Raw genomic sequence first — 24,244 nt, 5'->3', positions numbered from 1 at the left:
TCTTACAGCTCTGCAGATGTATCTGGCAAGGGTGAGAGCATTTTAGGGAGAAACCAGCTCCATTAGTTTGGTACTATCTTCAAGTGACATGCTCATCTTTTCAAATAGTAAGTGTCCTTCCTACAGGGGCTATACTCCTACAGCATAAGCAAGTACCAAGTAAAACACACAGATTTATCCTACAGAATTGAGATTTCTTGAATAAAAATCTCCTCACAGAATGAGCTCATGAAAGCCAACATCCCATGTTCCCCGAGCTCTAAGTCAAAACAAGGTAGCTCACCACTCTACTTCAGCGGGCTTAGAAGAAAAAGCATCCACGATTAAAAACCTGAAGTCCTTTAGAAATTCTTTAGGCTAAGAAGGACACAGAAGGATACAGGCCTTTACTTGTACTCTGTACCTGGAACATTTCCTGAAAACCCTTGCCACAGGAGTCTCTACTATAACTTTCAAACTGAACAACGTCTAAAAGGAAATTAGAATTATGGTTAACGATTTTGCAGTACAGTGTCTGACCACAATCCTCCCTGGACCTATGAGCTTCAACAGTACAACAAAAAAACCCTAATTTATACAAGTTTGTGGGAACAGAGCACAAGTAATGCGTCCAAAACCATGATACCTCTAACACAGATATTTGAATCTCTTGACTTATTTCCTAGAAGACTTCCAACACACAAAGGCAGATTTCAGCTTCATATAATCACTCCTCTTGCGCATTCAATATTCAAGGTGTTGACATACTTTTAATGACTTCCACTAAATTGAATATAGCAGCTTTAAATACTGCAAGATCATAAAAAAAATTAAGACCATACTTAAAATACTACTAAAAAAATCTAACTGTTGAATTATTGGTACAATATATTACTAAGATCACATATTTAAATTTAATTCAAGTAGAATACATTTTCACTAGTAATGTTAAACAGATTTGAGATTTCATAACACTTACCGCCAAATGGTATTATGCAGAGATTGTGTTTGCAGGCTAATTCCACAATTTTAACTACGTCTTCATGGCAAACTAGAAGAATCCAAACAGTTAAAAAACAGGATTTGTGCTTAGTACTGTTATTTGTGCTTAGTACTAAATACTGCAGCCTGAATAAGCAGCAGCTCCTTTTCTGACACCAGCAAGGAAGACATTTCAAAGAGTTAGGCACTAAATAAGAGCTGGGCTCAAGTATCAGAGTTCCAAAGTAAAGTTTAGACCTGAAACAATTCTACATTTGAAGAACTAACTACAGCCTTAGTCTCCTGCTCTACTCATGGATTGAGACCTCCTGCAAATTCTCAGGGCAAGACGGGCTACCAAACAGTTAGCAATTAATCTAGGTATCTTGGAGAACAAATCAAGTTTAAAGCTTTTGTTGAAAATAGGCTGTCCAATTTATTTTAAGTGAGAAATAAGTCTCTTCTGAGAGCTGAAGAACACATCTTTTTCTTCCCAGCTGACATTCATTTTCAAAAGTAGAGTTGCTGTGAAATTTACGTTTTCAGAACACATTCTGTATCTGGTCAAAGAGGGAAGCAGAAATGCTTGTGCACAGGCAAGGAAAAGGATCAAAAGAGAGATCAAATACAGTGCATACATGAGTTTGTGCAAACAGCAGAGAATGAGCAGGACTGAATAAACAGGCTTACGAACTCTGGCTACCTTGCTCTTGCCGTACAGAGCAGCTTTAAACAAAGGTAGTCAATCATTTTATTTCATTTCAATTGCTTTTGGAGCTGCACAAAATAAAGCTGTGGCAAGTGCTGTTCATAGTCACCAGTGCTGTCATGTCAGTACCTGTCCTCAAGTACTGAGATGCATTTTATAGTGCCTCTTTATGCCTCCCATATGTGATTTTTCTCCTCTAAATAAAGGAAGCAATACTGAGCTAAGACTAAGTTCTTATCAGAAATTTTGGGGTTTCTAATGCAGTGCAGCTATCAAAGTATCAGAAAGTTATAAAAGGTAAGGAAAGAGTTGGATTCATACAGCTGAACAGAAATTGACAGGTACTTAGATCAAATGGCTTTTTGGTTAGCTACTGAAGAATGGCACATGGAAAGTAGCTCCTAGTGACCAGAGAAACATGACTCAAGTAGGAAATTCACACAAGTGTGCAAATAAAGTCGTATCAGTTTAAGTATTTGTATCCTTCTGCTAGATAGAAGCAAGCATATTTTCTGCTACATATTATCTACAACAGCATGAGTTATTACTCTAAAGTGGGACTAGTCTGTACTCAGATTGCACTGCTCTTTCTTCCAGTCAATGATCCTTTGTAAAGTGTTCTGATAGGAGTTACAGGTGTCATAAAACAAAGTTCTTTAATACAAACATTTCACTACCCTTCTACCATCACGTACTCCTTCAAAAAAGCAAGATTTAGACTGCCATTTAGACAACTATTCTTGGTGAACATACAAGTTCAAATTACACTGTGGTTACTTAAGTCATGAATTCAGTTGTCAACAGCAACTTCAGCTATATTTAATAAATTTGACTTCCCCACAAAGTGATGGGATTTCACAGGCACAACCAGCAATCTAGATGTTAAACAATCATGATTACCATTCATGAGAAAATTCCTTCAGTTTCTGTAAAGACGAGCAAAGTCAGTGAACCAAGAGACAGCTTTCCCATGACAAGAAAGCACAAGAGTTCAGCAAACAATGGCCTCCCAGATCAGAAGGGAGCATAAAACAATTAAAGCTTACCAGGCCATACAACTATATCAGGAATTCGTTTAAACATTCCTTCCCTGAGTACAAATATCTCATGTAGGCAGTGACCTGAAACACAAACAATAAGTTAACAAGTTCAAACAAGGAAGCATCAAAAGCAGCACAGTTACATAAATGAAGTTCTCCTACCATGAGCTCTGAATACCCTATCTTCTGCATCCTGTGAATATGAGATTTTAGTGGCTCTAAGATCCTGAAGAAATTCTTCATTTACAATGGATGGAGGTACATCATTAACATTTATGGATGCCTACAATACAAGAAAATAAGTTCGTTAAAGATAGGTTCACTCTTACAGCATTTCTGTACAACAGAAATAATAAAAACAGGTTAACACTAACTGATACCCAAACACAACTATTTAAGATCAGAAATACCGAAGTTCTCCTCTTCATCTTCAATCACTGATCCCACTTATCCTACCTGGTACTCAGCTGACTAGATGCACACAGTAGTTTTATTTCAGTAGCACATTCTTACCCTTTTTCCTCCTGAGAAATTTGGAGAAATGCACTAGCTTATGAGTGCATACTGAACAAAATACCTTTTTAAAGACTTCAAGATCCAAGAAGAACAGCTGACTGAACAGAACTAGAGATTCTCCTGTTGATGAAGGGGTAGAGATTGAAGGTCAAAATTCCTCTTTGAATATAAATTCCTCCTCCAATAGAGAGAAATACATACTAAAGCACTACCCACTCTGCAGATTCCTCTATTTATAATTCTGTTTCTACCAACCCACCTCCCCTCCTCTTGTCATGTACTGGAAGTTAAATCCATCTCAGACCAAAGCCTAATCAAAAGTCCACAGCAAGGCAAAACTAAGTTTGACTGATCTAACATAACCAGCATACTTTAAGTAGACCTCACACATCAGGAAGACTTTATGAAATCCATGTTCAGTCACCAACATGCAGGTGTTTCCAGAAAGCCTCTAGCTAGAAGTCCTAATCAACACCTTGGAAAAAAGTTTCTTTCAAAGAAGCTACACTGGACATTTTGGCTTACCAACAGGCCTTGAATCAAGCTTCTTTAAGTCCAAAGGGAGAACCCCTGCTTAAGGTTTTCTAACAGCCCATTCTTCCAGGTCCTTACGACAGATGTCTCATATAGTATTCTTACAGTTTCTCAAAGTGCTGACCTAGCTACTTAATTCTCTTTTCTAAAGTCCACTTTAGATATCAGGCACATAAAAACATAGTTCATGTGTTGACTTTTTAAACCCACTTAGAGAATGAAGATTCTTTACAGGACCCAGTTAAAAAAAAAAATCTTTGTAGACATTAAGCATAATGCTTTTAAGGTTCCAAAAAACCAACATGCTTTTTTTTCCTCCTTAAAAATGCAGCCAATAAATTAATTTATACTTTTCTATGGGAAACCTCCCTAAAGAAATATGCCTTCTATTACAAATGGCCTCTAATTAAGGAGTTCTTTAGTTAGATATAAAGCTTGTCTTATGAGTAAAAACTAACTTCTGGACTTCAACTCCTATTTTGAAAGGAAATGTTGGTCAAGAATCTTATTCCTAGTTATCAAAGTCCCTCAAGTTCAAGAACAGGAGAACTGAAAATTTTTCACTACCCCATCTTTTATTTTAAATACACTCTTAAAAATTAGGAGTTGCACAAAAATTAGTTAAAACATAGTGCAGTGCTTTCAAACTTCTGTCATGAAAGCCTTGCTGGCAAATTAACCGACATCACCTTCAACTCAAATAGAAGAACATTCTTGCAATTTTGTTATAAAGCCATCAGGAAAGACTATGGGCTGCCTAATGATGCCAGAAAGAGCTTGCTTAAAGCCTTACCACCAAAAAGTATTTTGTACAAAATGTTCCACGCAGTCAAAGAAATTTAGACATTTCTTTGACGAGCCTAGCCTATGCTTCTTGACAAGTACAAAGAGAAAACAGCAAAACTGAATTCTTTCTTTCAAAGCTTTTCTTTCACCTTCTGAAGTTTCAGCCTTCTACAAAAAAGTATACCCACCCATCCAGGTTTTCCTTCCTGGAAGGGAGTCTTGCCTATCTTTGCTCTACATAACCTCCAGAACAGCTGATATTTTTTTGCCAATACGTCCTAAGACAAAAGCTTAGAGGATAGCACCAGTTACCAAGCTAACAGCAAGGAAAATAGAGATTAATAGTCTCCCATCTGCCACCACAGCAGCAGTCTATCCTGAATGGTTGAGTGTCAAAGTAGTGAGAGCTGAAGAAAAGATTTAACCTTCAACAGGAAAGTTTTCAGGTAGTTAAAAGATCCATGGTGATGGAACTTGCCTGCCAGTGTCCACCCTACAAGAAACTATATAAGGTTATGTAGAAATTAAGAGCACTTATAGGGATAATTCAGAAAGCAGTATCTGCATGAGATACGCTCATGACTGACAGCTAACAACATTTAGAGGTTCAAAAGGATAGCCAAGTGTTTGTTTTAGAGTTTTCATATGAGACACATGACCTAGTGAGAATGATTTGATTTCTGGAAGAGGATATGTGCTGTTCTGACTTGCTTTAAGGATAATATTATACTTCTTGAAATAAGGTGTCAGACATCTGAGAAAAAGGCTTTTCCCTCCAACATATTCACTTTGTCACCTACAAACACAGAAGTTGAGATTAAGTGTTGCTTAGGTGAGAGATACACTGCTACTGAGAGATCATGATTTTAGAGGCCAGTCACAGTAAGCACAGAGGAAGTCAGGTCTTGAATTCCTGCTCTTAGCTCTTACTATTCTGCTATTAATGCACATTCACACAGTGATGTTTGCTAACCCAAAGAGCAGAGCTCTGACAGAAGCTTGGGAAACATGAGAAACAAACAAGTAGGTACCAAATAAAGATCTTTAAACCACTTTAAAAAAAAAAATCCCTGCTAGCTGTGCTTACATTTTCTATTTTAAACTTTGGTTTCTTCCTGGATTTCCATAGACAGAACTATTTCATATCATTTCAAGTTGAACACCAAGTGCTTGAAGATCTTTGTTCTCCATAAGAGGGACAGAAACTACTTAAAGCTAAAACCATCTGCAAGGAATTGTTATAAGTATCTTAAATTTTATCTCTCTTCCACAAGTATTTTAATCCTTTAGTTTTCACCGTCAAGATTGAAAAGTTAATATTTGTCCACATAAATCTTACACACAATGCCAAACAAAAATATACCTTTATTTATTCTTATGGGTCTGAAATATTTTAAGATTTGTGCACTGAAAGGCTAGACAGGAAGCCTATGTGAACTAGGTCTAAACTGTTGTCTGTGGTAAGTCTAGTCTGAAAAATGAAAAAGACATCAGCAGGCCTTGAGCAGCACAGAAGCAGGTACATTTACTGTTGTTAATTAGAAAATTGCATGCAACAGGGTACTCTCCAGTCTCACAGAATAGAGGAAGGAAAAGATGAGATAGAAAGACAAATGGACCAAGAGATTCCCCTCCTACTGCTGTTCCTATACTCTAGTTTCTTCATGCTCTGATGATAGTAGATGAAAAACCAATATAGCACAACAACCTGAAATATAAACTAGGAACTATGACAGAGACATGAAAATGGAGGACCTGCAGTAGTAGTTGAGAATAGCTATGAGAAGTCCAGATACATACTGGAGACTCCAGAGAGTCCTATTCTGTGTCAAGGTAGTCAGCCTGTTTCAGATCGCAACAAGAACATTGGAACCAGAGGGGCACAACATAACAGGAAAGCATTCAACATTGCTCCAAATATCCTGAAGAGCTGTTTTGCAAGACGTACTGTGGAATCAAGACACTATTCAAGAATCTGCCCTTGTCCTCCAACTCTACTTGGTTCTGTATTTCCTCTGCATGTAGAAAGGGAACAACGTCTCTCAGGACCTCTGGTCACAGCAAATTAAAGCAGCTGCCAGTTAAGACCTATCCTGGTCAAGGAAACACATCAAGATGAATTTTTTCAAAATATATTGGCAGATGGAGATCCTGCAAGTCATAGCAGACGGAAGAATGTCTTGATTAACAGAAGACTGAAGAAACGTTCGAGTTTTCAGGCTCTATGAGATTACCTTCTTCAGAGAAAATGCAATCTTGAATTCACTCAAGAAATGGGTAAAACTGTTACCCAAAGCAGGGTTGCTATAATCACTGTACAAGCACAGCCTGCTTCCAACACTGCTTAAGCAGCTATCTAGTCAGGAACCTGCAGCCTCAAAGGAATTCTTAGAAGGGAGTCAGGAGACCTGACTCTGACATGAGGTACTCTCCTGAAAAGCAAAATATGGATGCTTCACAAAACCCAGAACATTCCGAATGTGTTGTTTTTCTGAAAACATTCAGTTCAGTCTTGAGTATTCTGGTAGCCAGTTTTCAGCACCGAGACATGTAAAAAAAATTACTGTCAAATAAGAACTTGGATTTCATTCAGTACACTGAAAACACAGCACAATTGAACTTCACTGTATCTTCTGTCTTTATTATCATGAACAACATTGAAAGTTGCATAAACAATTCCCTCTAGGCTAACAGTTTCTACAATCTTGAAAAGCAACCTACAAAGAAGGACAAAAAACTCCCCATGTTGAAGACTTTCATTCCAATAAAAGTACTACCAGTTAACCTGGAACCACAAGTCATGCTAAGTCATTGAATGTTTTATGTAGAACGCTTTTTTCAAAAAACTGAGGTATTAATACACTGTATTTAAATCATGTGCAAGGTGACCTTCGGGACAACAGCTGAATCATCTTTAACAATGTGGTCTTGATTATCACCAAGACTAATGTTCAAAGGAACTGGTTCAGCTATTTACTTACTCTAGAGGTAGTTTTGTGCTCCAGACTTGCTCCAAAGGTTTTTTCTATCCATTCCTTAAAAGTTGGTAATACCATACCACCTAATCTGTACCTGAAAAGTCAATATTACATAGGGTCATTTTAAATTAAAAGACTGTATGTCAGATACACTTCTTTCGATTCTACGTATGCACAAATAGTTACGTTTTAAATCAAATTCTTTACCTACAAGCCTGCAAAGCTTCTGCACATTTAGTTTTCATGCAACTGCACATTTCATTGTATTTAACTGTTCTGTATTTCACACAAAATCAAATCAATTGTCAACATCTTAGGTATTATTTTCCTTCGTGATCTTTGGGAATTGTGGCATAAGGCTTTCCAGATATCCCACCCCTCCATCTTTACTTTTAAGAAAGGTCTCTCCCTTTCAGTAGTGCAGAAAGCAGTGTTGCAGTTTACATGCCAGATACAGGTAGAGGCCATGTGTGTATGGACACACTGCAATGTAAACAACAGCAGTCTCAGACACACAAACTCAGCTCAGTACACCTTACATGTTTTGAAGAAAAACAGTGTTAAATATTCTTCCCTCATCATCAGAATGCATCAGAATCCATCAAGCAATGTGAATTTATTTCTATTGCAAAGTCTTTGGCAAGAGCTTAGCCATGTGACAGATGAAGACTTACAGACAAGGGACAGAGGAATTGTTTGTGAACATGTGTATCACATGTGAAAACAAATAAGGCTGGGGACACACTGAAACAGGTAGAAACTATTGCTATTAATTGTATACATGCACACTTTGTGCATGTTTATGTATGCACAAACATTCTCTGAGAAGAGCAAAAGGACCTTTCTTTGGTATTAAGAGCTTTCAGCAGCTGAGAATCCTTACTATAGTTTGCACCTGGGTCACTGCATTATGCCTCATGGGTCTTCCTTCTAAGATTATTCAATCACTGTTAATCTAGTTATGACCCTGTCCTTCACAGCTGTTCCAACCAACTCTAGAACTAAGCCACCTATTACACAGAAAGACCAATTCCTTTTGTTTCCTTATGTCAGCTACCCCCCAGTTCTCCTACTGCAAAAAAAAAAACCCTACTCTATTCCTAGAGATAAAAGGCTACAACCATATCTCAACTCAAGCTAGGCTCTTCAGCTTGGAAGACAACATTCAGTTGTTCTTCCTCTGACAGCTGTTATTGTATCATTATACCCATATGAAACAGTTAAGCGAATTCTATGAAAAGGAAAGTGAAATAAGCAATGAAAGCTTAATGCATTTGCATCAGGAGTTTGCAACAAACGTACAGAGACACTCCAGTCAGCTTGGTGTGTTTTCTTCTCCAGACATACTTTCTGGTATTGCCAACCTATTACTATAGCTAGCTTGCAAGAGTAACCTTAATCACTTATTCAAAGGACAAACTAAAGCTATCAGAAAACCAACAACTTTTAAGTCAAGACACAGACAGAAATCACAGCATAGATGGAGTTAGTGAGTTTACTGCACAGAATGCAACACATGATTGCTCAGGAAGCAAGCTTTGTATGTATGTTGATGGTGCAAGAAGCCCCCCCAAAAGACCTCCTCCCCCCCCACACCCCAAAAAACAGGTTTAGTTGCTCAGACTAGTAAGTATTATCTATCCCTGGTGAGATGATAGAGGCTATAATAAAAAGCTCGTTTGACACATGGAGAAGCATGGTCTGTTGGGAAAGTCAACATGGCTTTCATAAAGGGAAATCCTGTTTCACTAACCCTTGGAATTCTATCAGGGTGTGAAAACAGAAAGTGAATAAAGGGGATATAATGAACATTAAATTCCACACTCCTTTATACTTCCACAGGTGTTTACCCCAAAAGCTATTTAAGAAAATACATCGTTACAGTACTGAAGGAAAGGTTCTTCTACAGGCTGAACGCTAAGATAAGGTTAAGATAAGAAGCAAAGGGCAGGGTTTATTGATTACTGTCCAAGACAGGCTCAGGAATGCAGCTTGCCACACACTGGTACTGGGACCAGTTTTACATAATGTCTTCATCAGTGATCTGGATTCATCAGTGGACTCTCCAACCAGGTGAATAATATTAAGCTCTTTTGGGTAGACAGATACTACACTGAAAGGAAGGAACTCAGGACCTTAAAAAAACCTAGGCAGACAAATGAAGATGGAAGATAAGATGTAGATAACTGCAAGAGCAAAAAAAAGCATTACTGCATATTTTGCAGAATCAGACTGGTAGTCAGTATAGGAAAAATCATGGCATCTTCACTGATGACATACAACAGCAGCCAACAGTGTTATGCATCAACCAGGCAGGTGTAAGAAAGGAGACAGTTCATCTCTTTTTGCTGCTCTGTAGAATGCTGGTGTATCCACACCTTGAGTGCTGCACGCAGTTTTTGTCCCTGTATCTCCAAAAAGGTGTAGTAGAGCTAGAGAGGGTTCAGAGAACAGCAACTGTAAAGACCAAGGGGCCTTACAAGCAGAGACTAAAGGGCCCAGGACTCCCTCAGCATGGAGAGAAAGTGGAAGAAAGGATACGACTGAGTCTTATATAATAAACAAAGCAGTAGATAGGCTGAAGAACTCTCATTCACCTAATCCTGCAACACAGTAAGGGATACTTGGTTTAAAACACAAGTACTTTACAAAACAGCAACCTGGAACTTGCTACCATGGGATGTTGCAGAGGCAGACAGTATCAGCAGACTTGAAAGCTATTAGACAAATTTATCAACAACAGATCTGTAAGTGGATACTAAAAGGACAAGGCATCTACAACATCTTTGCAGATACCTATTCTCCTATTTTCACTTCAAACACTCTCCTTTTGCCACTGCGACAAACTATTCCATAGAAACTACACTGGTGTGGCCCAGCAGGGCATTTCTAGTATTATCTATCAGTTAGAGAGAGAATGCAGATGAAGGGGAAAAAAAATGCCATTCTCCCCCCATTCTAGAACAGTGACTGGTACTCATCAGTCAAACAGCAGCCTCGATGCTTCCTCCTGAAAAAATCCAAGTCCAGCTCTTTACCATTTTTTCCTTCAAAGCACACTGCGTAAGTTTTCTGTGCAGCATAACCTACCTCAGATAAACTAAAGATATTAGATGAAAGAATGAGTGACAAAGTGACAAGAGTCAGAATCCTGGCAAGAAGAGAGAGACCAAGATCGCCTTAAGTATTACATAGTGAACTCAAGTGCCTAAGACAAGGCTTTGCATTTTAATCTGGGCCTGAAAATTAAGAAATTAAGGATTAAAGTGCTCAACATCCCAGTTAGGTTTTTGCAGCTTTGACTCAAACTAGCACATGCTAGTTTACACAAACTCAAAGACCAGGAAGGAATTTTTCTGAAGGACAGTATTTATTTCAGACTTATTTCTCTTCCCCATTCTTCTTCTTTACTCTTACAAAAAGTATATATTTTAAACCAAGGAAGAGAGACTGCAAGACTGCTTTCCACTGAGGCAGAAAAAAAACAGTTAAGATGTCAAGTGACAGGCTTAAATCCCACTGGAAGAAAGTTTAGAGATCCCCAAGTAGACTTAATTTTAATGTCATTTCCTCAGAAAAAATATTTCTCAGAAAAACAAGCTTGCTGTAGAAATGGCTAGTAGATAATAAATCAGAAGTGTTGCCACTACAGAACATACAACCGAAGAGCAGTTTTTAATTTGAAGCTCAGAGGATAAAGTAGCTCCGTGCGCCATGGTTAAGAAACCTAAAACACAAATTGGAAGTTTAATAAAGCAACTTGTTGATGCTCAAGAGATTCTCAAAACTGGCAAAAATGCACTGACCTGCTGCATGTTATCTAAAGCTTTAGAACATGGTGCAGATTCTCAGTTTGATTCCATTCTCCAAGGGAAGTTTAACACACAGAGTATATCAACTTAGATAAGACTCACATTAATTTGTCCTTATAATACTTTTAATAAACCTTCCAATAAGCCACAGTCTATTTTACTACATGTTAGACTACTGTGTATAGAATTCAGTAAGCCTCTTAAATGCAGAACAACTAATAACCAATTTGATGAGATAAAGCAAGTTTTTTGCCTTCATTGGATTAACTGAACAGTGCAGTTTTTAAACTCTTTTCAAAAAAATCACTAAATAAGATACTTCAGTTATATAAATTTTCAACTTACCTTTTTCCTGTGAATTCTGCTTGACCCTTCTTATTGAAGATGAATTTGGAGTCATTATATCCCCATCCATTCCACTTCAGAAGTTCTTGCCTTAAAGGGGAGAAAAAAAAAAAAAATCTAAGTGAGAATGTTAGCATATTGTAAGCCCAAAATGATTTGCAGTTATATGGCTTTGGAAAAAAGTCTTATCAGACAGCAATTTAAGAAATCAAGAACATATCAAGAGTGCATAGCTTAGAGCAAAAAGTCATTCTGCAGCCACAACCATTACTCCTTCAGATTACATCCTAAGACTTGAAAGACAAGATGCTTCATAAAAACAACCAGCTTAAGTCAATGCACAGTGTAAGGTGATATTCTCAAATTGGCAAGAGCAATGTTTGAAAGATGCTTGGTTTTAAATCTATACATAAATACTAACACACAAATAGGTAATAGCTAAATATTTTCAGAATGAGACATTTAATATTATTATTCTCTGTCAAGGGAATAATTTTAAATTTTTTTTGTTCAACATCACTACTGTAATCCCACTGCATTCTTAACAGTCACTTGATGAGGCACTCAGACACATTTGGATTGAAAATATATATTGGAAAGTCAAAAAAAAACCCCCCCAAGAACTGCAGGAATAACACAGCAAATACAACCTGAATGTGACCTCAAAGCATGCCACCATAAGAAAGGGAATATAAAGAAAAAAAACTAAACCCACAACTGCCAAAATACAACCACAAAATTGAAATACCTTAAGCACAACCATACCAAAACAGAGGACCTCTTAATTATTATAGAGTCAGAAGTATATCAATGTAAACATATTTAAGACTCAGATAGACACAAAGAGTAATTACACATTAATCTAACTTTGCTTAAAAAGTTTGCCATTTATTTACATTAGAAGTGAAGTACTAACTTAAACTGAATTTTAGTTAATAAAAAGGCATCTTAAAGAAGTCTAAAAACAGATTATTACCTCACTCCACTATGTACAGTGAATGTACTCTTACATTATACAGTCAAAGAGTAAGAGCTAAGATGATGACCAGGGGTGACCATTTCAAAAGACCTCACGATGCAGAGAATGCACTGCCTCAAGTCAATTATAACTCCAGCATTACATACAAGATAACTGGGTGATGACTGATTACCAAAGGCCTTCATTATAAAGATAATATTAACATAGGCTGCTGACACACTGTCAGTGTTGTAATTAAATAGACTTGGCTTAATCAAAATTAATTTTCTTCAAACTGCCTGTACACAAGGTTTTAATTAATCAAATGGAAAAAACCATGGACGTGTATTTTATTACAATTGTTTGATCAGACATTTCAACAAGCCTTTGACAAATTTAGCACTTTAAGCAAACTTTATAGAGCAGTTTCAGTACTCAGTAACTGATGCAGTTTTGTGAAATAGCCAGTCTATGTTGTTCTTCCACATTGAGGAACCGATTCTAAAATTTCTGCCAAAATTAAACTGTTTGAGCAGACAACTGCCCAGATACAGAAGCCCCTCTGTTTGGCTGCCTCCTCTTTCAATAGACTCAATCTTTACACATGTAGTGTTCACTCAGAAAACGGCAAGGATCCACTCATGTTCGATAGCAAAGGAATGCCTTGTGTTAGTGCACTGACATGACAGATTATGAAAAAGTGTTCTTAATGTATGTTATGCAGCCTTGCCTATTTTTACATGTATTCCTATATTCTGTATATTTATAAATATTGTACATATTTAAAAGAAATTCCACGAAGACACCAAGTCACATACAGTTGAGCTGTTCCCAGCTGCAAACAGGTTGACACAGAATTGTGTCACTCAAGTGGCATTTATTTTATTTTTTTAAACTAAACGTTCCCCTCAAATCCCCATCATTGCAGTCTTCCTCAAGGCAAGATTTCTCCCTCTGCTGACTAAGCGTAGTATTTCTATATACCTGATCTCTGTAGTTTGTCAAATCCTGTAAAGTCAGAACAGACTTGATAAGTAAAATTTGAGGAAGGCTCAAAGCAGTTTTCCCCCTAATTTAGAGAGGTAAGTCCTCTTGCAAAGCAATGCCAAAATAAGTATGCCAAGTATGATGCATGAAACAGGCTAGAGAAACTAGCTGCAAAGCTGGAGACAATCAGACAGACCAAGACACAAAAGACCAGGCTCTAAAGGAACTGGTGACATGAGATACGCTGATAAAGCACAGCTTTGACACTATCATTAGTCCTGATGTTGGTACAGATAGATACTTCCCACAAAATCCAGGGGAGGTACTATTAATTAAGGCACTGAACAAGACCCAGATATGAGGTCTTTCTGCTAAGCTGACTGCATTCCCAGTTGTTTGCCTTTTCAAAGGCCTGCTTTCCCAGTTTGGTGTTAAACTACCTGGGGCTTTCATCAGGCTTTGAAATACAGAACAGAGGTTAAGAGTTAACACTCTTAAGAGTTTATTTTCAGGCTGAACTATTCCTGAATAAAATAAGTACACAAAGGTTTACTCTGCCAGACAACATAGCTCTTGTTATTGGTGTGATTAGAATAATTAAATTAAAATTTAGTAACAGTTTGCATGTTTGTAGAAGAACAGCTGGTTCTAAAACATCTCAGCTACCTCATAACACAAAGTCAGGAGATTCACACACACACACAATGGGCAGTATTATATCTTTTGACAGGTAAACACCACAACAAAAGAGTTAAGCATTTAATTTTTATATTCAAAACTATACTGAGCAAGTCTGAGGTTTCTGTTTGGAGACAGGAAGGGCTGTTTTTGTAACGAGTCATCTTACATTTATTCTTTCTTTTGTTCCACCATACCAGAGTACTGCCAGTTTAAGAACTGCTGTTTGATTTACTTATTGTAGTTCCTAGCACTTCATGCCTACACACTAAGAACAAGTTAGAGGAAATACTGCATGCAGCTCCCTAAAAGAGAAGCCTAAAAAGACCAGATTTTAAAAGAAAGACTTATTAGTCAGCTCCAATTTGTAATTGACATGGCCTGCAGTGAAGACCAAGCTGTTTAGATCTTCTCACATACCATTTGAAAGGTATGCTTTTCATGAACAAGAGCTGGTGAACCTCAAGACTTAAGAGAATTACCTTCAGCACAGAAGAAAGCAGGAGAAATCCAGAGATGTGCAAGCCTCCTTGACTACTGAGGCAATGTCAATGTCATACTGATATAATTCAAAGATTGTAGCAGAACTTTTTGGAAGAGGGTTACATATTAGTTGACATATTATTCAGAAGAAGCACAAGCAGCTCTGCAAGATAGAGCCCGGGGTAGCATGCTGTTCTTCCCCAGGTCTGCTTCCCTGCCCCAGTTCCCTCATATAAGGGAAATACACTATAACACACACCTGCTCTCCATTTCCTTGTCTTTCCAGCTTACATTTAGAAATTAAACTTCAATTTGACAGTATAATAAGAAACAGAAGGCAAACATGGAAAAAAGTCTTTTTCTCGTCTAAGTATTTTAACAGCATTCCTCTTCTTCATTTTCATACTACACTTTTGCAGCATTATTTATAGTCACCAGTCCTTACAAAGCTTTTCACACCCCAGCTCCAGTGCAGAACTCCCACTGCCCTCTGTAATGCCCTGGTGTAGCAATTAGAGCTGCCTGCCAGATTAGCATCATGCATCATACCTTGGCTCTCAAGAATGATCCAAGCTGTGACTGAGCAATTGATGTAGCCTTCTACATTTCCCAAGGTTTTCATTCCCAAAATCTCATATTCCAGAAGAGTATAAAGGGCAGGAAGAATTGCTGAGCATCTGCAGACCTAAGCACACATTAAAAGCTCCCTCCATGTACAAGTACTCAATGTATCCAATCCTGGCTCTGAGACCAAGGGACTCAAACTACACATTGGTCTGCAACTAACATGTACCACTATTATAGCTACATAGACTTTTATAAATTACGTATCCTCTATCACTTCAGTATTTCATACCATCTGAAACAGTTTCCCGTGCAGTAATAGTTTCTATCCTCATTCTTCAAAAATTCAATAATTTGGTTGCTAAATGGTAAAACAACAACAAGAAAAATAACCTGAATACCCTGTAAAATATCTGAATAATATCTGAACATCTCAAAACATGTTAAAAAGTTTCATGCCCCAGCCTGAAAAAAGAAAGATGCTCTGTTTGGCTTAGTCAACAGACATGTTCATGCTACACATGTTCTATGGGTACCAAGATATAATTTACACACCCTTCTATTTTTCTTCCCAGTCCCCTTTCCAAGAATATGTAACAGACTCATCAACATTTGGTGTTATTCTTGCTTTAAAGTTGATGTTACTCAGCCTGTACTGTACCTGACCTGTCTCATTTAAAGACAACACCTTTCCTATTCAGTACATTGGCTTAAAGAAAATAGCAAGCTCACTAACCCTACTTTCATCTTTGACAGAAATATGGAATATTTTAGACAGAAATAGTAGGAAATGACCAGTTCTTTCTTGCCTTCTAACTTAAAAGCCAGAAATTCACTACTGAAATGTATGAAGTACTAGAAAGCAAAGCTCACTTAACATTTTTGAAATATATATTATATACACACACACGCAAAATGGTATCACCTGAAGGGAAAAAAACTGAAAGAAAACAAGTTACCATGGAAACAGTGACAACAGGAGCTGAAAACAGCACAACTAGGTTAAGTGAATTTAAATATTTCACTTTCATTAAAACGCCCAACACTGAAATACTAGTTTGACTCAATGCAATAAGGATTTTTACCGCAAAATATTTGTTCAACAAGTCAAGCATTTTCTGCATTTTTCTGGAAAGCTAGCTATGAAACAATCAAAGAGACACTGGGCAGGATGCTGTTCAGGTCACAGCACAAGGCACTATATTAAGCCCCCAAAAGACCATTAAGGTGCCCACAAAGTGGGCAGAAGCTCACAAGGTGGCAGCATGTCCAGTCCGGGGGTGGGCGGGAGGGTGGCCCCCGGCCCACCAGCTGAACTAGTGCTTCCAAGGCATCCGGTCACTCAGCTGGGCAGGCAGAGGCCTTTGGACCTACGCTATTTCAACAAAACTGTACCTGCCAGCACTCTCCAAATCTTGTGCTTTAGTGAGAGGCACGGTGACTGGCTGAAAGTTTTGTCTCTCTCTAGGAAACTGAAGAACACGCACAGGGTCTCCACAGGTATCCAAGCTCAGCATCCAAAGTTCAACCCGCGTGGAAATTATACCATGGATATCATTCTTCAGTAGTTTCAAATTCACATGACAAGTGCATATCAGACATTTGCATACACAATACATACAACTGCCAGTAAAGAAGGGTTTTATACTGCAAAAGTATCACCAACAGTTAGAGCCTTTTGTTTTCCAAGGTCTAAAGCACATTGATAATTGTAACAGAAGTAAACACAAAGTTTCTTCACTTATGATGAAGTTATGAGATTATGTTCAATGAAATATCAGAACCAAGATAAAGTAATGAATGAACTCCAAACGTTACCATCATGTGATTTAATAAAGAATGGAATTGCCTCATTACACAGACATACCATCTAAGCACATAAATATCAACACAACTTCCCCCTTCTCCAAAATAATCTGAAGATCTGGTACATTATACACAAAACTTAGACAAACAGGCTAATTTACTCAAAGGACAAGTGACAATTTCATGTATTTTCTTCAGAGAAGCAGGATGAAAGTGCAGTTCAACCCAGCTGAATCAATATGACTCAGGTGGAGCAAAGCCAAGATGCTCACATCAGTTTCCTCACAATAACCACCAGCATTTTCAATTCAATCACCAGCTGATGCTCAGCATTAAAACAACGTATACAGAAAATACCCACAGACACTCCTGTTCCATGATCCAAGCACTGGCACATTCTTGGAAATTAGTTTAAAGTGGCAGTTTCAAGGGCTACCACATGGGCTAATGTGGTATTAGCCATGGGCTAACAGTATTTGCCTAATGTAACAATGCAAAAAAAAGTCTTGCAGGTTGTAGAGTTCTTGCAAAACTCAGCACATGGGTGCAGTAAGACTGAGGCAGTACTGTGGTGCTAAGGAGTTACAACAAGAAGACATTACCCAAACAGTAACTCCTCAAAGCCCACCTCAGCTGGATTTTTGGTTACCAACTCAGACCACCAGCTGGAAATTTAGAACCCTTTCCACAGATGATACCAGAAGGTCACTCTCCCTCTCCTCTGGAGCAGTCTCTCTGGGTCATATAGTCACACTTCTCAACCAAGTAAGCAAGCCATTCCAGAGTGGTTTTGAAGCCAGTAGTAAATTAGTATCAGGTGCCTGGAAATTAGGAAAAGGAATGTAGCCCAAGGAATCCCTTCAAGAACTGCTTTGTGGAAGCATCATTTATTTGGAGAAGAATGCTATGCTGCAGGCAGGGAGTATCTACTGTGTTTGTCATTCTTATACTTCTTCCCTCTTGGATGATCTTCCCTGCAGCAAACCAAATGTAATCGCTCTCAAGTCTGAAGTCACATAACATCTGTTTTATAACCTTAGACACATTCAGGTTCTGTAGCCCACACTTTCAGCGAAACCCCTGCAGCTGCACATACACCTGATTCAGTTGCTATTCTGTTTGCTGAATATCTGGTATGGCAACACAAACCTGGGTTCATATTTACAGTTTACATCTCCAGTAAGCAGCTAATGCAGACACAAGATTTTAGGCATAAAATAAGACTTCAAGGGTTTAGGTACTCCAAAGCACAGTGTGCTTTTTTTTTTTTTAAACAACCGTTCTGATAAAACAAATGTTAACTCTCCCTACACATGTTCCTAGCCTCAACTATTTCATTACTCTTCATTTCACCACATTGTAATAAACAAAGGCCCAAGGAATGAGGAAATTGGTGTTTCTCTAGTGTTCTTTCATAGAAAGCTTAAGTCAATTAGGGTGAATTAAAGATTCAGGAAAGCCAAGACATTATACCTATGCTTCTCAGTATACACTTATCCCAATGATGATTCTTATGCAACAGAGTACTTTACTAGAAGCTATCTCTATTCCACCTACTACTTCAGTTGACACCAGTTTCATTTTTATCTTTGAAGAGACTGCTCTACTACAAAAATGCATGCACATGGCTACTTCCAGGCAGTAAACAAACAAGCACTTAAAGATTTTTCAAACACCAGAGAGCAGCCCTTTGAGGAGTATTTTTTGAAAGCTTGCAAAACCAGGAAATCTGCTTCACTATCTAAAAAAAAAAAAAACACCAAAAAAACCCAAAAAACCCATGAGTTAATGAAGGAATCAATGGTCTGCCGTTTATTTGCTCAAGCAAAATAAGCTCAGTTCCTGGACAACACTTTCACCTATCGCGTAGAGAATTAGCATGCTCTCTAGCAAATACATCTGATAACTGCTGAAAAACACTTTTTGGCCTATACCATCAACCCTGAAGACTTGCACACAACAACACAATTTTGGATATAACAACACTACAGAGGCATTATGCTTGTCCATCACATTCAGCCTCAAATTGATTTTTAATACTTCACATTACCTCTTAGTAGAAAACAAATATAGTAACATTTCAGGAAAATCTAGTTGCCTGCAACCTGTTACACTACAGGTGTCCTTACTTTACTCCAGCTCAAAGTAGCTTCTAGGAAGTCCAAGTAATTACTCTATTCTATTGCATTAACAGACCATTCTATTCAGTTTAAATAAACAAATCAAGTTTAAGTAAATAGCTATATATACATATTCATTTTCTTTCAGATCTCAGCAGACATCAATAAGTCAATCTACAAAATTATTTCAGTTTTTGCTGTAAACTACTTGCTTTCATATAATAATGCATATTGCACTTTATATATTAAACATACTTTACACTTCTATCTTGTATCTAGGTTTTTTCTAATAAAATTTAACCAATGAATATATCCAGTTTGGTTTACTTGGTATCAAACGATTAATAATACATATTATATTACTTAAATTCTTACAGATTTCTTACATGTCATCTGCCTGAAATTCAACCACTTGGAGCTAGATGACAGACAGGAATTGCTGTTGCATATGAAGTCACATTTGCCTTCAGACTATGACATCCTTTTTATCAGGCTAATGTTTCCATGTGAGAATCTTACTTCATCTGTTCCTCTACTTCAAGCATTAACCTTGACTAGCAATTAACTGCTTTGATGTAATCACAGAGCCTCCTGTGAACTACCACACCTTCCTTGATGCAACAGGCTCTTACTCTTCTGATTTGTTAAGGCTCTCTAGTGGCACCAGCCCTTTCCTTCTTTGCCCTAGGTTTCCACCACCTTGAGCTTAGAAGTCACCTATACCAGGATTCAGTTTAGTGTCAAGTGTTGCTTAAACACTGTTGTCTAAAGAGCTAAGTGTTTATAATAAAGATTGCTCTGAGTATTGGTGGTCAGATATGAAGTCACTTTGATGTTACTTGTTAAATTCAAGTAGTATCAACTCTTAAAGAGAGTTAATTTATGTTGCTGCTTAATATAGTCATAATCGTTACCAGCAACTACAGAAAGAACTGCAAGAGTCTATATAAAGGTATGGTGATATTAACACATTACCCTGAGCAACCTGGGTGTGAACTTGACACAGAGCAGGCAGCTGGCTATACACTCATCCCCTAGTTTACCCTGGATAACGGTACTCCCATAATAATTAAGAGATCCACAAACCTCTCTTCATCCCACAGGAAAGAAGCTTCTCCACAAAGAGATAGGAAAAAAAAAATCAGGAAATCCTGCCCTGCTTTCTCTTGCTCCAGGACAGAAAAATTTTAAGCCTACAAGCTACTGAGTCAACATTTAGTTACACTCAATCAATAATCCCTTTTAACAAGGGCCAAACTGTTTAAAGTTTGATTTGAATAAGTTATAATACAAGCTATTATGGCAAGATTAACATCAGTGCATGCTCCACCTCTGAGGCACTCTTACTTTCTAGCATACATAACAGTTACTCTGGTACAACTGTGTTCTAGGGAATTGTAGCACCTTACTGTTTTCATAGAATCATTTAGGTTGCAAAATACCTTTAAGATCATTGAGTCCAACCGTAAACCTAACACTGCCAAGTCCACCACTAAACCATGTCCCCACATGCCACGTCTACACACCTTTTAAATACCTCCAGGGATGGTGACTCAACCACTTCCCTGGTCAAGCATTGGAACAGGTTGCCAACCCTTCCGGTGAAGAAATTTTTCCTAATATCCAATCTAAACCTCCCCTGGTGCAACTTGAGGCCGTTTCCTCTCGTCCTATCACTTGTTACTTGGGACAAGAGACCGACACCCACCTCGCTACAACCTCCTTTCAGGTAGTTGTAGAGAGCCATAAGGTCTTCCCTGACCCTCCTTTTCTCCAGGCTAAACAACCCCAGTTCCCTCAGCTGCTCCTCATAAGGCTTGTGCTCTAGACCCTTCACCAACTTCGTTGCTCTTCTTTGGACATGCAGTGTCCAAAGCAGTACAAGTTGGACACTTCATGTGCTTAATCTTCAAAATAACTGTATGTAAGTTTTTAACTCAAGTCTCACCAGCAAAGTGAGCTTACTAATAACCAGTCAACAAAAGTCAACAGCATAACATAAAAGTTCAGAAAAGGTAATTTCAAGAAAGAGTTCTTTTCCAACTCAATTTTTTTTAGTAAGTTTTTCAGCATGCCCATCATCCCATTAAGGTTTCAACACACATTGTATAACTATGATCCCCATATCTTCCACTGCAACAGTGAATTAAAATACAAAATTCAAGACAGGAATGCCACCAAGAAATAACATCTCTCCACCCTTACAGTACCTAAGATTTCCCTCAAGAGGATACTCATTTAAGAATAGAGTTACTTGTCTTTTTTGAGGAATTATCCCATCTCAATAACCACCATTTTAAGAAGTAGGGAGTATATTGCAATCTTGAAACACATCAATTTGCAAACACACTGTTTAGCCTTCAGAGGCATTTTTATTTGGAAACAGAGACAGTTAGATGAGCACCCCCACAGACTCTCAGTCAATTCCACATACTCTCCTTCCTCCCCTCACTGGTGATGAAAACTGCCTGGATAAGATCCTTAACAGTTTGGTCTTTGAACTATCAACAAGAAAGCCATGTTTCTGCAGGTCACTGACTACTGGTTAAGCAGCCAGAAAAAGATTTCTGTGATCAGAGACATACACCTAAAGTACTACAAAGGTTTTTTTCATCATAGGAACTCTTCTACTTTGCAGAGGAAATGCAACATGAGGAGAGTGCACCTGAATCTGGTACAATAGTGTCTGTAGCTTTGACACCATTTCAAACACTGCAGGAAAGATGCAACAGGCATAATGAACAAATATTTTGCTTAAGGTACTTTTGGCTGCAGCTTTACTAGGAAAAATTAAAGTAATAGTTCAAAAGAGGCAGAAAAGCTGAATCATCATAGAGAAGACTGCAAGAAAAAAACATCTGGGTTTGGATTGTCCTAATATTGCTGATAAAAGCCACGCAGTATCACTGTACCCATCTATACATCAATTATTTTTACCAGATTTTTCAATCAACCTTCTAGGTCTCACTAATAGATCAACCAGCTCCAGATTAGCTGGAAGTCACTAGAACAGGACTCAAGCATTCATCACCTGCTGCTTCCAAATCAGTACAGGCAACAGAATTGTCTTTCTCCCCCATCACTCACTTCAAAACCTGGGTATTATCCTCAAATACAAACTCTACCTAGATCCTTATATCCAAACTATATTTATGTATCAGTATTTTCACATGCAACATCTCAAACATGTTTCAACCACATCTCAGATGTTCAGAGGGAACCTTAAGACAGAGATGCAGCTCCCTTTAAGGTTCTTTTGCTTCTATACATACAGAAAGGCTGGGCTCTACCTACATCAAGACATTTGTACCTACGGTGCGGACCAAGCTTTCCAGCAGCTCTCTTACACTCCCACAGCAAAGTATCCAGCAGTTGTATCATTTTGATCATAAACCCCTTGAAGCAACAGAATTTTTATTCTTAATCCAGAACAAGTTAGAGTAAAAATAACAATCCATTATGATCCTATAGCAAATCCTAATATGGGAGAGCAATGTCGATAGCTTGTAGAGTACAGGTGTTAAGTTCACTATGCCTGGGTTTCCACAGAGAAAGAAGCTATCTTTCAGGTCACATACATCTTCACAAAAGCCCATTTCTCCTGCTCTTCAAGGATGCAATAACTGGTTGTAGAAATTACGCAATAATCCATTTAAAATGAATCCCTGAAAACTAGCTAAACTGGTATTTTTTCAGAAACAGTGATTTCTTCCTAAATTCAAACCAAAGAAAAACTCAATATGGAAGGCAACAGTTTTGGAATGACCCATTTCTCCCAGCGAGCAGCACTGTTTGACACATCTCCTGCAAAAGCATCAGATCCCCCTCAGTGAGAACTAAAGGCTTTCAGAGTTGTTAACATTTGACTACATGCCCATGACATCCCAGTCCTCCCAAAGCAGGCAAGCCCAGCTTGTGGCCCTGGGCCATAAAATGGCCTGTTAAAATAATTCAGACTGTCTCTTGCTCTCTTCTTGAAAAAAGTTGAGAGCAAACCATGGGCTGAATGGATGGTTCCTCAAAGGAGCAACAACTCTCTTAACCACTACTTGCCCTATCTGCCTCTTTACCGCCTCCATACACTAACATACTAGTCCCTGTGCAGTAGGTTGTCTATAACCTAAACCTTAAAATGCTCTTACAGGATAGCAAGCCAACACACATATAGAAAATCCACATCCAAGACAGGGGAAATCACAAAACAAATACAAGTCTGCCCCAGCAGAAAGGTGGGCCTCACGATGATAAGTTACATGAAACTATATAGTGGTATTATAATAATAGTATTTAAAAGAATCTACTAGAAAAATAAATCCAAGAGCCAGTGAAAGAATTTTGTACTAGACAATTTGACTAGGAATATTAGTCTTCCCTTGGTCTCATGTGACCTGAGATTCTTTACTACTAAATACTGTAAGAAACAGAAAAAGTAGTTAACATGCTTAAAGCTATTGATTTCTAAGAAATTTGAGTTAGAGCCTAATATATGAGTACATTTTTGGCAGCATTCACGTAAGGTGAAGGTTTCACATGTCTGTGAGCAGAGGAGGACTGAAAGTCCATACACAAACCTTGCTTTTCACACGTGCCGCATTCCTCATTAAAGCGGCCTCAGAGTATTTTGCAAACATCGAACCTCTGCTCTAGTTATTAAGGTGACTATGAATGACTTTCCATTTTAATACAATTCCACTTACTACAGAAACAAGTAAGAGGCTGAAGACCACCTTCCTTCGGTTTCATCCAGTCCCTACAGCGGTGAATCGCTTCAGCCCTTTACCCGCGTTTGGGCTTAGCCTCGTCCTCCTTCCCGCCGCTGCCTTCCGACATCTCCCAGCCCTGCTAACCCCGCAGCTCCCCGCGCAGCCCACGCGGGGCCTCCCCCGGGCCCCGTCAGCCCACGCCCGTTCCCAGGCGGGAGAGAGACCGCTCTCCGCGGCACACGCTGCCCTAGCGCCGCCCCGCGCC

General features: G+C 38.4%; 1 protein-coding gene across 1 annotated transcript in view; it reads right to left on the bottom strand.

Moving 5' to 3' along the window:
- AGPS (alkylglycerone phosphate synthase) overlaps positions 1-24,106 on the bottom strand; it is a 60,874-nt gene extending 36,768 nt beyond the window's left edge. The window contains exons 1-6 of the mRNA XM_009278608.2: positions 24,057-24,106; positions 11,681-11,770; positions 7,527-7,617; positions 2,872-2,992; positions 2,716-2,790; positions 959-1,030 (exon numbers count right to left, since the gene is read on the bottom strand). Coding sequence (XP_009276883.2) covers positions 959-1,030; positions 2,716-2,790; positions 2,872-2,992; positions 7,527-7,617; positions 11,681-11,770; positions 24,057-24,106 — 499 coding nt within the window. The remainder of the gene's footprint in view (positions 1-958; positions 1,031-2,715; positions 2,791-2,871; positions 2,993-7,526; positions 7,618-11,680; positions 11,771-24,056) is intronic.
- Between the last annotated feature and the right edge of the window lie 138 nt (positions 24,107-24,244).

The sequence above is a fragment of the Aptenodytes forsteri genome, unplaced genomic scaffold, assembly GCF_000699145.1.
Source record: "Aptenodytes forsteri isolate BGI_AS27 unplaced genomic scaffold, ASM69914v1 Scaffold257, whole genome shotgun sequence".
In the NCBI taxonomy this organism is placed as follows: domain Eukaryota; kingdom Metazoa; phylum Chordata; class Aves; order Sphenisciformes; family Spheniscidae; genus Aptenodytes; species Aptenodytes forsteri.
The sequence above is the reverse complement of the archived record's forward strand: the minus strand, read 5'-3'. Positions and strand labels throughout refer to the sequence as shown.